This window comes from Sciurus vulgaris (assembly GCF_902686455.1).
Source record: "Sciurus vulgaris genome assembly, chromosome: 1".
Taxonomy (NCBI): Eukaryota; Metazoa; Chordata; class Mammalia; order Rodentia; family Sciuridae; genus Sciurus; species Sciurus vulgaris.
Genome location: NC_136461.1, coordinates 36,976,574 through 36,992,699, shown reverse-complemented (window position 1 = coordinate 36,992,699; position 16,126 = coordinate 36,976,574). Strand labels below are relative to the sequence as shown.

The 16,126-nt window shown below is 53.5% G+C and overlaps 1 protein-coding gene across 3 annotated transcripts in view; it reads left to right on the top strand.

The window, feature by feature from the left end:
- TRABD2B (TraB domain containing 2B) overlaps nt 1–15,165 on the top strand; it is a 223,956-nt gene extending 208,791 nt beyond the window's left edge. The window contains exons 4-6 of one of the 3 annotated variants that reach the window (XM_079154573.1): nt 2,121–2,211; nt 5,129–5,398; nt 13,520–15,165. In XM_079154573.1, coding sequence (XP_079010699.1) covers nt 2,121–2,211; nt 5,129–5,398; nt 13,520–13,724 — 566 coding nt within the window. In that variant the 3' untranslated portion in view covers nt 13,725–15,165. Of the gene's footprint in view, nt 1–2,120; nt 2,212–5,128; nt 5,399–9,837; nt 12,178–13,519 lie in introns of those variants that run through there. The other 2 variants (XM_079154571.1, XM_079154572.1) reach the window with 2 other exon arrangements.
- Nucleotides 15,166–16,126: the final 961 nt, after the last annotated feature.

Genomic DNA, 16,126 nt, shown 5'->3' with positions numbered 1-16,126 from the left:
AAGTCAGGGCCAGCTCTCTGGAAGGGCCTGTTTGTGCCTGCGCTCTCCAGGTCTCTTTTGCAGTCAACTTCCCACTCCCTCCTAGCCTCTGTATATGCCATCCAGCCCCACTCCTGGATGCCACCCTCCCCAAATGCCACCCTACTCCCATCCTCACCTTGTTAGCTATACCTCCCCCCAGAAGTCTGCCCTGCCCCCAAGCTGGCTTGGGTGACTCCCATGTGCCCTCACCAGGTCCCATGTATCCATCTGCTTAGTGCCCCGATCAAAAGAGCCCTGTTCTCAAGACAGACTACCTGGAACGGACTGCCTAGTCCCCACTGCCCAGCACAAGGTGGCATTCAGTATTGGCTAAGCAAATGAAATAAATTGGTGGGGGGGCTGGAGGGATGGGAATATCTTTTCATAAGGGTCTCAAGTCAAACAGAACCTCCCCATAGACTGAGCTGGAGGAGCCATGGGCATCACGCAGCCCAACCCCCACCCCCACACATAGAGGAAACTGAGGGATGGGAGGATGTGCCCAGGGTTTCCATGGAGGGGATGCTGGTCCACAGCCCTCTGGCATTCCAGTCTAGTGATCTTTCCCATGATCCCCAGGTAGGACTGCAGGGACTGTAGAAGATGCGTGACCTGGGACAGGAGTGGAGCCTGGCAGACAAGGGGGCTGTAGGGCAGGCTCCTCTGCTCCAGCTGTTGCACAGGCCCAGCCAGGCTCCATCTGTGCCGGAAGCCTGTCCGTTCCTGCCAGCTTGTCCATTCTCTGTTTGCCTCCACCTCCCTGGGGCTGTCAGCATGCTGACCTTCCTGCTTCCCACCTGTCACCACCCATCACAGGCAATCAGAGTCAGGGGGCAGGGATATCCCCCCAGGTCTGGGAGGAAAGGTGAGCAGGAAGGGAGAGCGCTGCTCAGGGCAGTGGCCTCACAAGGCAGACTCACAGTGGGAGGAGCCAGCGCGCTGGGCAGGCACCTGGCCAACCCCACCCTGCACACACTGAGAAGGAAGGAGACTGAGGCCTGGGAGGCAGAGGGCCATCCCAGGATGCTGACTCCCAGCAGCCCCGTGGTCTCCTGAGAATGCCCCCTAACCCAAATCTGGGAAAGGCTTCCCCTGAGTTCTCAGACTTCATGCCTGCTTCCTGGAGAAAAAAAAAGGACATTTTCCCTCTCTTAGGGGATTTACACAAAGTTCTCTGTTTTCATATTCACAGTGCCTAGTACAGAGCAGGTCACAAGGCAAGGGCATCATAAATGTTTGCCAAACAAATGAATAGTGGAGGGGTGTTTAAGAAGACAGCTCCCCTCCCCCATACAAACACCTCTGACACCACCCCTGGAGGAGTCATTCTGTGTTCATACCCCCTCTAGATCACTGTCAGTGCCAGCTAGACCCGTAATCAGCAGGGTTTCATTGATCTCCCCCTCAGTGAGTTCTCAATGGCCACCCCAGGATATTGGCCATTGCATGTGCTCCAGAAATGTTGACTAGATGGTGAACAAATGAATCTATGATGCTCAGACTCTGCCAGCATGTGTTGAGCTGTGCTAGGCAGTGGTGATGTGGTCTCTGTCCTTAGGGACAAGCCCAGGAGACCCACAAGAACATAAAGTACACCACTCCTATCCTGTGGGAGGATACACAAGTTGGAACTTACAAAGATGAGCTGTAGGCCTGCTGGGACTTGAGAGTTCCTTGGAGCTGGGCTTACCTGACTGCTGGAGACTGCCCCGGCCTGGACAGTCAGTGGCTGGGGTTGGCTTAGTGGCAGGATACACAAAAGTGGAACAGGAAGCACTTGGGAGCCTTCACTATGTGCCAGTCATTGCTCTCTATAATTTTCACAGCCCCAGAGATGGCAATTCCAATCATTCCCACTTTACAGATGAGAGAACTGAGGCATGTAATCACAGCTGTGAGCAGCAGAGCCAGAATGTGAACCCAGATAGGGTAGCAGCAGGGCCACATCTTATTCAGAGGGCCATATTGCCTTCTGGAGTCTAGGACCTTGACTAGTGCAGCTCACTGGTCCACACAAACCCCAGGGGATGGTCCAAGGCTGTCTCCACTGACCAGCAGTCTGACATGTAACTGAGCCTGCTTCGTGTCTTATGTTTTAGGTCACTTTCTAGGGAACAACACTGTCATCGATGTCTTGAGGCAGGCAGGACTGGAGGTGGACCATACACCTGCAGGGCAGGCCATCCACAGGTAAGCAACAGGAGTTCAGGGCATCTTGGGACTGGCTGGCCTGCTGCTCCCTGTCACAGGCCATGCCTGAACACATGCTTCATGGCTGGTTGCCCCTGCCTTCCTGCTCAGGCCTAAGGGTAAAGTTTTTTTGGGGGGAGAAAAAAAGCAAACAATGGCGTAATGGGACCTCCTGGGGACCAACTGGACCAGGCTCCCACAACTGGAGACAGGACTACAGGTAGGAAAGCAGAAAGGGGGCTGGTGTCCAGTCTTGATGGGAGGTCACAGCAGGGCCAGACGCAGCAGTGGGTTTTGCATATCCCACTAGGAAATTCTAGTGGGTAGCACTAAGATTTGCCAAAGGCTTGGAATCCAGAGACTGGCGAATTGAATGGGGATTGGAAGTAACCTCTGGGTTGCTACCTGGGGGATTTGATGGATGCCCCAGCCCTAAATCTCCACAGTGCTGTGGGAGGACAAGCCACAGCCTGGCCTCTTTCCTGCATTTAGCCCCACTCCTTGGCAGCCCTGCTGCCCCACCCTCACCTGGTCCTCACCTTCCTGCCTGTACCCTCTCCATTGCCGCCTCTGACTTCCTGCCAGGACACACCCACCCCTCACCCCTGACTTTTGTGCCAGGCACACCCACTATGTGCATAAAGCCACTTTCCCCCATCTTCCCTTCCTGGGGATTTTCCTGCCCTATCCCCACCACCAAGTCCAGGAGCTGCCCAAGGACAGAGACCAGCTCAGTCTATGGGTCCACAGCACCAGCACCAGGAAAGAGCCAGGTTTTAGAGCCCATGCGGTCCCAGAGGCCAATGTCAGGATGCTCAAACTCGGGGGTCAGTGCAGCCAACTCTCCATCCCTTACACAAAAACCTTCCTCACTAACCCACAAGCATGACTTTAACCCCTGTCCTTAAGGTCATAAAACCCAGGGACTGAAAGAAGCTTGCATAGACACAGCAGGTCATTAATGGCTGCTCACTCTGTACTGAGCTCTAGGGGCTCCTTCTAACTCCTAAATTGTTCAATCATAACAACCTCACAGCGAAGGAACTGTGAGTGTCTCCATCTAATAAGCGAGGTACCTGAGCCCAGAGAGGTAAAGGCACTCACAAGAGGACACTCAGCTCATGTACGTTGCAGCCTGGCTCTGGGCCTCCTGACCTCCCAACCTCTCTTTATACCCACTCTGGAGGTTGAAGGCGGGGCTCCAAAAGGACTAAGACCTTGACCTTCAGAGATGTGAGCTGCCGATCTCCTAGCTGCAGGCCAAACTCCCTTGGCTCCATGTACCCCAAGAGGAACTTTAAGCACTGGCATGGAGATTCCTTCCCAGTCTTCCACCCCTTTTCATCTTCTGCATTAACCTGAAAGACTGCTCTTCCTGCCGAAACCATTTGAACCCAGCACAAAGCAGTTGTGTTGGGGAGGGAAGCCAGGCAGGCTTGCTAAAGGGGTGGAGAATCCAAGGTAGTTTCAGGGTCAAGACATTCCTCAAGTTCCCTCCTCTCCCCTTGCCTCCCCCTCCCAGCACATCCCTGAAGATCATTCCTGAAATGTCATTGTGTGTGGCCTGAGCAGGGCAGAGAAGGCAAGCAGGCTTTGAGTCTGGCGAGCCTCCTATTTATTCATCTTGGAAACCAGGCCTTAATGGAGGGGGTCCCCCACTGTACCCCCATGGGCTCTGCTTTGAGGGTTCTCAGCCTGTCTCCTGCACAGGGGAGTGAGTGAACTGGCAGGGCTGAGGGGGGTGGGGATGCTGAGTAGGCTTCAACAATAAAAACCATCCTCAGCCACAGGTGCTTCCTGGATCTATCTTTTTGTCTGACTGTTTTGAATTATCTCCCCAACAGCTGCGACATCTCCCAGCAGCCTGGACCCTGGGAATCTGGGGTTGCCATGGGGGCTGGGAGATTATAGGCTGAGCTTATGGCCTTTCTTCCTTCAGAGCGAGAGATGCCCCTCACCCATCATGCAGGGAGAGTGGAGTGGGGGGCCAGGCGGCAAGACTGTAAGCGGCCTTGGGTACCATCTTCCCTTGCAAGCTGCCTGCTCAGAAACAATTCCTGAAACCACTCCCAACCTTCTCCCAGGGTCCACTGCTCCCCAGAAGGAATTCCACTGAGGCTACCAAATGGAGAGAATAAGGGGGGAGAGCAGAGGATGTTCCCAGGCTGAGGCCTATGTGTGTACCCCTGTACGGAACACCAATTCCACAGACATGTCTACACAACACTTCAGTGCCCGCCCAACAGGCAGGTCCTTTTGCTCGCTGACCAACATCAGAGACAGGTCTGTTCGGTGCCAGGCCCTGTTCTAAGTACTGTGCCTGTGTTCACCTACATCATCCCTGTCCTGCGAGGTACAGACTGTCACAGTACCATTTTATGGAAGCAAAATGAAGACAGATAACTTGCCTCAGCCAGATCTGAGGACGAGCGAGACCTTGACCCAGACCAGACCTGCCCACAGACCTGTCTGGGCCTGCTCCTTTACTGCCTCCTACTCTGGGTTCACATGGCGCCCTTTGGTCCCTGGCCAGCACCCTCTACTCCCATGCTTTTTTATCTGTCTCTGCTTTATTTTCTCCTCAGTAGCTGTGGCCGTCTGATGTCCCATATGTTTGACTCTGTCTTCTGCTCTGAATTATGAGTTCTAAAAGGACAGAGCTAGTATCCGTTTTGGTCACTGCAGATATTCAATTCCTAGAAAAGTGACTGGTGCAAAGTAGGAGTTCAATACATATCTATTGACTAAATAGGCGAAAGAAGGAACCAGCGCTCCATCTTCCACACCAGACCGTGGGATTCCAGATTCCTCTCACAGAGCCGGGCCGGGTGCCCTTGCATTTTTTCCTCCCCAGTGACTTTCCCACCGAATTGCGTCACATCCGCGTGACATGCTCCTGTGCTGTTCCCCTTTCCAGCCCTGCTGCTGGGAGCCCAGAACCCCCTCCTGAGGGGACCTCAGCCAGCCCTGCCCCAGCAACCCCAGCTGCCGCTGTCCCCGCAGCACCCTCAGCGACCCCCACCACCCCACCTGAGGAGGACGACCCAGCCCTGTCCCCGCACCTCCTGCTCCCTGACAGCCTGAGTCAGCTGGAGGAGTTTGGAAGGCAAAAGAAGTGGCACAAGAGGCAGAACAGACACCAGCGACCACGGCAATTCAATGACCTCTGGGTCCGCATCGAGGACAGGTGAGCTGGAGAGCAGGGGGTTTCCCAGAAGTTGGCTATGGACACCCCTCTATCCCCAAGGCAGGGCATAGTGCCACCAGGCAATCCCTGCTCCGGGCAAGTGGGGCAGGGGATATCGGAGCGGAAACTTCTGAGCTGACTCTTCCCCCTTCACCAAGGATTCCTCCAGGGTTTGTAGAGCACATCCACATCTGATTTTGCAGTTTTAGTCTCAAAACAAGAACAAGGACGATTCTCTGCACTTTTATAAGTAAAACTCAGGTGCAGGAGAGTCTGCTTTACTCTTGGCCTCCCTGGATCACCCCTGGTATGCCAAGCGGTTTCCAGTTGTCCCGTGGACAGGAGGCACATCTAGTAACAAACAGAACATGTTTGCTAGGCCAAAAGGTGTGAGCTCCCTGAGCCTGGAAAGCCCAAGTGGTGACATCCTGGCAGGGAGGCTGCAGAGGGGTCTCCACTTTGAGAGAGATGAGTCCATGACTGAGGTCCTAATGCTTGGGGCACCATCTCAGAAGCAGTCCTAGTGAAACTTGTGTAAATGGTCACGTGCAGCTCATCCTAACATACTGGGATCCCTCCATCCTCTTTCTCTATGTTCCTCCTGCCACCAGCACCACCCCCTCTCAGCCTGTCTGTCACTAGAACTTGTGCTGTCACCAAGACACTCTCTGCCATCCTCTACCTGCAATTTCTATGGAGCAGTCTCTCTACATTTCTGTTTAGCAGAAATCTCCACGTACAGAGAATAGTTTCACTAGAATACCAGGGAGGGACTGTCAGTACGCCCTGGACCTCATGCCCCCAGCAGTGGGCCCTTGGAATCCAGAGTCCAGTCTGTACCCTAAAGATATCATCCAGAATTTTCCTCAGCAACCTGGACAAAATCACCTTGGGTACTTGTTAAATAAACAAATCCTCAGGCCCACCACAGACATAATGAATCAGGATCTTCCAGGCAGGGCCTGGGAAGCCCTTGTGAATGTGCACCTGGAGATTCTTCCCAGTGACTTTGGGAAACACTGACTCAACTCTTCATTTATGGAGGATAAACCAATGGGGAGGCCACCCAGGGAATCAGGGGCTGCCTCCTATGATTGCCACTGCATGATTCTCTTGTAGCCAGATCCCTGAGCCTTTGACTGAAAGTTGACATTTCAGCCCCCTGCCATAAAGCAGAGGGTATGCACTATCTTTAAAAAAAAAAAAAAAAAAAAAAAAACTTGGAATAAAAATGAATTGAGTTTTCCAGCCTTTGGGCATGGGTTTCAAAGTGCCTGGCTTGGGTTTCTGGAAAATGTACTTCCACAGATCTCTCATTGGCCCTACCTGTCTGAGGTAGAGGCATCGCTGTAGCTGTATTTGTTGCAACACATTTGGGTCAGGCGCCCAACATGGGCCACCCCCGTCTAATCAGGAGCCAGGGCAGAGAGCTGCAGGGAGCTCCTTTCTTCAGCAGTGGGTAGGGCTTTGTAGGCTGCCAACAAGGCTGGGGCAAGAGAAGGAGCTGGCAGCCATTAAGGGTTCCAATTAGGCTGGGCATTCATGTCCACAATCCAGGGTGACCAGGAGCCCCACCAGAGGTGGGTCCAACCCATGAGGTGACAGAGGGCTGGGCTGTCAGCTCCAGCAACGGGCTCCCAGCCCCTAACTATGTCTGAAAGGTAAATGTGGGTAAATGATTCCAAACAGTTTCCTTTTCACAACATGTCGATCTGAAACACAGAGCCTGGTTTCAGAAGAAAATAGCTTTTCTTTGGCAAGAGAGAGCCCCTTCTCTATCCCAACAGGTAAATTGTGTTTGGCTAACTTTCCTCCATCTGGTCGGGTTGGAGAAGGGAGTTTCCACCAAAGAGGAGCCTGTTTGTTAAGTTCCTCACTGCTTCTTGGGGAAAGTGAGCCCTGAGCTCCCCAAAAGGCCCAGGTGCAGGGCACAGACTCCACAGCTCCCTGGGGTCTTGATCTCCCTCCTAAGATCCCCAGGTTTCCAAGAAGAAGCAGAGGAGAACTCTCTGGAAATGACCTGAAACCCAACTGTAGCCCTTTTAACAAATCATTTTCTTTGGAGCTTATTTATTGTTTTCTCATTTTCTTCCCCTAAATCCTCTCTGTCAACTCTCCCTGCCCATCTTTCTCCTAGGATCCTGCCCAGGGTCCTAATGGGAATGGGTCCCTTGGCTCCAAGTCTTGCCCGTATGCATTGTCCTTGCTCAGCTGCAGATCCTGCAGGATTCCCCCCCTGCCAGGAAAACTTGCCCAGATATAGGACTCTCACCTTTCCTGCCTTCCCTGCTGCCTGTCCTCCCCTGGGTACTGCCAGTCCAACCTCAGTGGGCTATGGGCAGGCCCCAGGGGACCATACCCCAGCCCCTCCACCCTGCTGTGCTTGTCTCTCTCTCTGCTCTGGGTGAGGTGCAAGTGGCCTTGGTCGAGCTACCACTCTGTGCCAGGTGCTGACACCCCTCATGGCCTAGTTCTGCCAAGACTCATAGAAGGCAGGCCTGTTTCACAAGCAAGGAAACAGAGGTGGCCAGATCAGGGAACTTGCCGAAGAGCATACAGAGAGTCATGGAGAGGCAGAACCTGAATCTGGGTCTGTCCAACACTGAGGATCACATTCACCACCCACTGTCATGGGAGTGTCTTTCCCACCCTGGCCTGGCTGAGGTCTCCCTTCCTCCTCCAGAACCCTGGTGGCAGCTCTGATCCCGGTTCCATTGCCCACACTGAAGTTCCTTACTTGTATTTCTAGGCCAGAGGGCACTGGGGACCAGATCTGAGTTGGATGGCTCTGGGTCACCTGAGGTCTTGCTTGGTGTTTGTTGACCTTACTCATGAACATGAGGAGGGGGAGTGAGCCAGGGGTGTGGGCTGTAAGTGCCTGGCCGGAACGCCACCTGGAGCAGGCTAGCCTCCCCTCGCCCCTCATTACCCAAGATATAAACACAGTAGAGGAAGTTTAGAGAAGCAGCAGCCCGTGGCAGGATGATTTATGGATATCCGTAGAAAGGACCAAGCGCGTGTCTGCACATGGCTGCATGGCAACAGAACTTTCTCCAGGATCTTCCACCTCTTGTGGGCCAGAGGTGAGCAGCAGGGTGGGGTATGACCATGGCAAGCCAAGGCAGAGGCCATTCCCATGCCACGTGAGGCCTGTGGAAACCCTTCCACATCTCCTGTGCATTTAGGACCTTGACTGGTCTTTGGAGGTTATGCCAGCTCTCTTCTCCAAACCTGCAAGTCTCCAAGCCACAGACATGCATGCTTGCCTATGTGCATATGTCAGGGGTGGGGGATTGCATGAATGGGGGACCAGAGTGGCTGACCCACTCTGTAGGGAAGAGAATGCCTTCTGAGTACTGGGCATGGCCAAAGCAAGACTGCCCAAAGGGAGCATCAGCACGTGGTGGATGCAGAGCCTTGGCGAGTGCCATCAAGCAGGTGCAGTGGGTGCAGTACACACATGTGCCAGGCCATTGCCCTCAAGGCCTGTTTCCCCTGAAGTTTGACCAGATAGACAAAGCCCTGCAAGAGAGGAGGAAACACAGTCCCTCCCAGAAGAGGGCTCTGCACACCTCCCGTTGGCCTGACCCTCCTGTCCAAGTTCTTGGCTCCATTTTCTCCTAACACAACCAGGTCTTTTTCTGGGATGGTCCAAGTCTCCATGTGAGCCCAAGACCCTGTGCAGTTTAAAGATGGAAGAAGTCCGCATGAGAAATGGGAACAGAATCGCCACATGAAAAAAGTGTAAATTCATCCCCTCCCTGTATTTGCTCTGGGGCTTAGAGATCAGGTGAGATCACAACTGCTCATAGGCACAAAGCTGACGGCAGACCAGCGGCAACCAGCAATAACACTGTGCCAGCTGCCTCTGACCTTGATCCTTTGACTTACAGAGTCTCTGGTCTGGGATACCCCACTCTGTCTCCCCATTTGCTGCCTGAAATGCTCTAAGCATGTGTTAGACTAAAAGACTTAATTAAATGAGCCATTGGGAGAGTGCTGTGAACTCTCCCCAGTCTCTCAGGGACATTTTAGGCACAGACTGGTTGCCCAGGCTTGTGGTTAGTGCTGCTGGGGGACAGGTACAGATGGCTCCCCAGTATGGTATCACTGAAAGAGCCCTTGAGTCTCAGCTCCTGGGTAAACCTCATTTCTCTGAGCCCCAGTTTTTCAGCTCCAGGATGGACAGGCACTTCCAGCTCTGGTCTCCTATGAAGCTAGTGAAAATACGCCAGTCTGCCCATCGTCCCCAAGGCTAAGGGAAGAGCGAAGGTTTCCTGCATAAGAGGCTGTGCAGAAAAGGTGTGAGGCTGGCAGGGCCCAGATGCCAGGAAGTAAAGCTGCAGGCACACTGGGCACATTGGGTTTTTGCCTGTCTGTCTGCTTGGCCTGAGAGGCAGAAGCCCAGAAGAGAATTACAATGGGGTCTCCTCCTCCAGGTGGCAGGGCCCCCATCACCCCAGGCCTGCATGTCCCCAAGCTGGTTTTCCTGCATTGCCTTGAAGCTCTCAAGGCACCAGCCCCTTGTATTGGCAAGGAAGTCAAGGCAAAAGCTGCTCAGCACCTAACCCCAGGTGGCTCTCAGAGACCTCTGGTGCTAAAGTGCGCCTCTACTCCAGGTGGCCTTTTGGAGGGGACTCAGGTCAACAGCTGACACTGTCTCAGGCACTGACTTTGGTTTCCTGTGCTTCCCACCTTGGGCTTTTGTCTAAGGTCATAACTTCTGGGTTTGATCCCTGGAAAACATTTTAAAGACCCTGGGTTCCTGCTTCTTCATTGTATAGACAGGAAAACTGAGCCTGGAGGGCAGCGCTTGCCCCAAGTCACACAATGAGCCAGGATTGTAGCTGAGGCCAGTTCAGGACTTCTGCTTTCCACCCAGGCAGAGGGATACTTTCCCATCCAGGGGCCCTGTCCACCCAGAGCAGACTTGCCCTTGATGCCAGGCATCTGTGGTGCCTGGGAACGCTAGGAGTGTTTGGTTTGGCCTCGTGGCTGCTTTGCCATGAGACAGTTTTCCCCAGCATGAGGAAGGGAGCGGGGTGGGAATCTGGACTGGGAGACTAAGTTTTGTGAGCACAGTGGGCCGGGGAGGTGAGGTAGGGGCATTTGGAGGGGTTCATCCCCCTCCCGAGTCCCACCTCATTTCCCTGGGACTCCTTCCAAGCAATAAAAGCCCACTCAGGCTCCAACGGGGAGTTTTCATCTTTGGTTCTCAAAGTGTGAAAGAAAATGCCTTTGGGCGCCTTGTGAGACGAGTTCTCATAACTCCTACTTGGTTTAGCCTTCTGTCGTGGGGCCGGCCTGGGCCGCGGCTCCAACTGCCTCACAGGGCACACCAGCCTGCTACCCGAAGCCAGCCCTCGGAGCCACCCCGCTGCTCAGGCTGGAACCAAGGGGCAGCTGCTAGGAAGGAATTTTTATGGACTCTTTGTGTTGTGTGTGTTTTTTGATTTTAGTTTTTCTTTTCATTAGAAAAGAAAGGGAGGCTAGGGGCTGAGGTAATGGCCCTGCCAGGCACAGGCACTAATCCCCTGCAGGAGCTGAGGCCTCATAGGGCCTCAGTCAACCCTGGCAGCCTCCATCCAGGGCTGTGCGAGATCTCAACAAGAAGATAGCACTTCACCCTGCCTGTGCATTAAGTGCTTACTCACAGCTCAGGCAGGGACAGCACCTTGGCAGCTTGGGCTGGAGGGGACAGAAGACCCCTGCACATCCTGTCTCTTGCAAGAAGGTTCATTTCCTTCAAGCTCAGTTTCCTCATCTTGGAAGTGGGAATAAAAAGAACATGACGCGGGTGTAGTACCGAGCACACTGTGCCAGCACATAGTATGAGGTGGTAGAGATACAGGCACAAATATAATGCTGCATTAAATTAGCCCCCATCATCTCATGCATCCTGACTCCCAGGCATTATTCTAAGACACATCAAAACCCATTCAATCCTCAAATAATACATATCTACCACGTGTCGAGGTCAATGAGAGATGTGCAAGGTTTTGTGGGAGTCTTAACTGCCAGATGGCATTGAGGGATGCAGGGCAGATCAAAGAAGTCCTCCAAGGAAGAGGCAGGCCTTTGAAGGTGAATGGGACAGTGACAGTAAGACAGAGTGTGACTGAAGAGGGGGTGTGTAGGGGAACCGTGAAAGGTGCTGTCAGCTGGATGGGGCCAGATCTCTGGCAGTGTGAAAGCCAGAACCCACAGGAGACAAAGCACACTGGATTCTGTGAGTTAAAAGGAGCATTAGAAGCCACTGACCCACCCTAATCGCACATGCACACTTTTCAGGAATACTGTGATGTGTCCTCTGGGACAAGGGTTTGCTCCCTGCTCTCGTGAAAGCTCCTCTGGGACTTTCCAAAGCCAAAGGTTATGATACATCACATCTGTAGATTCCAGGTTGGAAAGGAACCTTGAGCAAGATGCATCATCAGGGCAGTCTGGAGAGGGAGAGGCAGGGTGGGTGAGGACCCCTTCCTGTCCTGAGATCTGGAAGACCCGGACATGGTGCCCAGAAGCCATTTGGATGTCCACTCCCAAGCTGAACCTACATGGAGGCAGGGGAGTGCTTGGTGACTCCTAGGGTCCCTGTGGACCCACCCAGATAGAGGCTGAGTCTAGCTGTGTGAGGTTTTCAGACAGGATGGGGTATGGATCAGGCTCTGTTGGGAATGATTCCAGGGTTTCCCATGGTGATTATGGCCAGCTATTAGTACTTCAAGGCCCAGCCCCCAAAAAATGTAGACCAGGGGTACCCCCAGATGACCTGGGGAGTCAGCAGCTACAGAGCCTGTGGAAACGGCCCTGCCTCACCTCCACCAATCTGTCCCACGGTCTGCCCAGTGAGGGACAAGCCTCCTCACTGGCCCCCTGCTAGTAACCACCTAAGTACATGGGATGACACTCCTGCCTCCTTGTGTCATCCTGAGTATTAAAGGTTAAGAATGGCCAGTGCTTTGCACAGCAGGGCCCCGTGAGTACCTGCCTCGACTACTAGGAGTGCCTTCCCATGGGCTAACCTTCCTGGCTGCGGTATCCCCACTTCCTCGAGGCCTCCCTGGCCCGGCGTTGGATCGGAGCCCCTCTGTGTTCCCACGCACAGGCCCTGCCTTGCCTTCCCCTCTGAGCGTGGGGTTCATAGGCTCCTTTGTCTTCATCTTCATCCAGTTCCCCCCAAGTAGGCTTGCTCATTGCTTGGGGCCCTTTCTTCATCGCAGCACACCTGCTCCTCTTCTCTGCAGACCTATCAGATTTCTCCCCTGTGGCTTCTCTTTGTCATGCCTCTGTCATTGCCCCCTCTCCTCCCGTCCCTGCCTTGCCCTCTGTCTTTCATCCATTTTCCATCTGTCTCTTTCCTGGCCCCGCCCTCCACTCCAGCTTCCCAAGGCCCCAGGGGCTGGACTCAGCCTGCCAAGTCCCTCCAGCCTGTCTCCTCTCATATCTGTCCCTCTTTCCCTCCCCCTCTGTCACATAGGCTTTCTTCAGGCAAGAATCATACTGGTTACTTCTGGAAGTGGACTCTGTTTTCATAAGTTCAGGAAGGACGGCATCTTTCACTAACACTCCCTGTGCTGTGCAGAGACAGCTGCCCTTCTCTCCCTTGTGACCTGGCCATCAGGTAGCCTCTCTGAGCCCCAGTTTCCTCCTCGGCTAAAAGGGAGTGATGAGACCCATTTTGAACGTTTGTTGTGAGAACCAGAAACATTGTTTTTAAAGTGCCAGACTAAGGGATGCTCGATAAATGGAGGCCGGATGATGAGCACGATGACAGCAGTGGCATACTTTGTTTTCTGTCTCTTTCAGCAGCCGGGGGCAGGGGCGCCTGTGGCCTAGTATGGTGGCTGAGTCCTCCAGGCACCCCAGAGCCGTCTCTTCCCTAACACTGTAACTCTTTCTGACTGGGACCCAGTCCTGTGATGGGTGATAGGTGGGCATGGCCCAGCCTGAAACCTGGCAGGAGGGTGAGTGTGACCGCCAGAGCTCACCTGGGCTGCTCATCTGCCCTGTCCAAGCCCCTGTCTCCTTCCCTCTCATGAGAAAATGCATCTGACAGAGCCCAACCAGAGCGCTAGGGCGGGGCTCTGATGGCCGCTCTGCCTTCTGTTTCCTCCCTTCCAGCACTACCGCCTCGCCACCCCTGCTGCCCCTCCAGCCCACCCCCAGCTCTGGGACTGCCAAGACCCCCTTCCAGCTCTCGGACCAGCCCCAACAACAGGACCCAGCAGGGCCCACCAGCAGCTCAGCGACCACCCTGGGCCTCCTCCCCACCCTCGCCGCCACCTTTGTTGCCCACTTCCTGCTGCACAACCTTGGGCCCTCCTGACTTCCGCCACCCCGTGCAGAAGCCAGAGAAACAGCACGAGGGTCTGCGACCCCACCCCACCACCCTGGGGCAGTCCAGTCGGGACCCGTTAGAACACTAGAGCTTTATTTTACCCGAGTTACATCTTCTTTTTTGTAGAAGGTCTTAATTTCCCATAGTGCTATGGGGCTCTTTTGTAAAATATGTGTCCATATTAAAAGAGAAAAATGTATTTATTCTACCGATAAAACTATTTTTATGTGGCCTATGTTATAACTCCTAAATTAGCCCCAATATCAACCCGGGGGGCAGGGATCCCCAGTTGTCAAGACATCTGTGACCTCATGTGGACCGTGGCTTTCAACTGGCTTGCTCCTGGATGGTCAAAGCCTCCTGGCTCTAGCTTGGCTTCTCCCACTGTGGGAGCTACGAGGGCGGGGCAAGCAAACAGGCTTAGCTTTTGTGAAGCTGGATTTGGGAGCCGGAGTGTGAACGCTGGCCATCCTTCCCTCCCCTGGATGCATCCCGGGCCCTGGAAGACACATTGAGAAAAAGAAAGAATGCTGCTATTTTAAAACCCCTGAGCGTCTGTGAACTGGCCCTCCAGACCTCTCGGTGAGTATTTCAACCAAAGTGCAGGGGTGGGAGAGAGGAGTCCCCAGTGCCATGGAGCAGATGTTACAATGAGATCCAAAGAGAGCAAGTTGGGGCTGCCCAAGGTCATGATGCAAATGGAAGAGCAAAACACCAGTCTCCAGGCCTCCGTCTGGTGTCACGGGTCCAGCTTGGGTTAAAGAAGGGCTGTTGAAGACATGGCTAAGTGAAGTGAACGGGGCTAAAAGATAGAAATGGGTCTAGAAGGTGATTTCAGGGACAGGCTCCAGAAGTCACCTGTTACAATGACAATGGTAATGAGAGCTGCCATTTGTCCAAATCCTACAGCATGGTGGGCACTTGGCACACTCACTTCATCACAGATCCTCGTGCCAGTGTCAAGATATAATGATCTCCGTTTAACAGATGAGGAAACTGAGCCCCCCAAAGAGGTGAAGGAACTTGTGCAAGGTCACCCAACTCTAAATCAGTGTGACACAAAAGTGATCTCCACCTTGTGGTCCATGTTCTCTCTGCCCAGAGAAATTCCAAAGGAGGCAGATTTCACCCACACTGGGACCTGCACAAGCTTCAAGCTTCCCATGCCGGCCAAGTGATCGTTTGACCAGTTATTCCTATTGGCCCCTATGACCTAAGAGCTCTGGCAATAGCATGTGCTACATGTCCTATGCCCCGACTTGAAGCCAAGGAGAGACTTTCCCGCCAAATCAGAGACTGGGAGTGGGGTACAACCAGGAGGGACCCTAGAAGGCAGAGCAGCCAGTGGGGACAGGTGGGCAGCTGAGACTAAAAGAGACTTAGCTAATTCCTCTCTCTCCCAAGATAGTGAGTGGCTCAGGAGCTAGAGGACCCAGGTGGGCTGGAGGCTCACTAATTACATTCAGAGCCTGGGAGTGAGGGACATCTCTCACCTGATAGATCATAATAAGAGTAATAGTAAGACCCAGAGAAAGGAGACACTTTTCCAAGGCAGCACAACTGGGCAGGCCTACTGACTCCAGCCCAGTGCTTCCTGGACTTCTCTATACATAGGTTTCCCTGGCAGACTTGAAGGTGTCTGATTGGCCCCAGTGCTATCAGGCCTAGTTTGACATCTGTCTCCATTCTGAGGCAGCAAAATTTGGGACTGCTTGTTGGATGGCCAGAGGTTCCACTGGCATCCTGGCAGGCAACTGAATTCTTCCTAGCTTGGTCCCAATAAACGAGTTTGAGGTTGAGACCTGGCAGGAGCTAGGATCTCTGCTTCAGGGGATCCATCCCAGCCCCATGGGTACCGCACTCTAAACTGAACTTGACCTCAGCCAGGACTGGAGTCAGTTTATGCTTGGCAAAAAATGTGACTTCCTATTTCTGAGCAGGAAAGGGCTTAGCTGACTTATAAAGCAGGCTCAGAAGTTGGACATCAAACGGATCGTGCAGAGCGCTATTGGGATGAGATAAGTGTAAAGGAATTAGAAACACACAGGCCAGATTCCCCTCTGTTTGGGGCAGAGTATGGCATGAGATGTATGGAGATTGAGCTTGGGGTTAATTAAAGATGAAGCATTTGAGGAAACAGTCCAGGCACCTGACTGTGCCCAGATCTGTGCCAGGAATAGGGCCAAAAAGGTGAATTAACACAGCATGTAATTACAGAGCACATGCAGGGCCAGGCTCGCTGCACTTGGAGCTGAATGTAACCTCCCTTCCTGGCCTACAGGAACTCACTATCAAGATGTGAAGGGCAGCCCTGTCCAGCTTATGCTGTGCTGGCCCCTGACTTCAGGCCCATTCAGCCCTCATCTTCCCAGATCCCTCCACTGGACCAT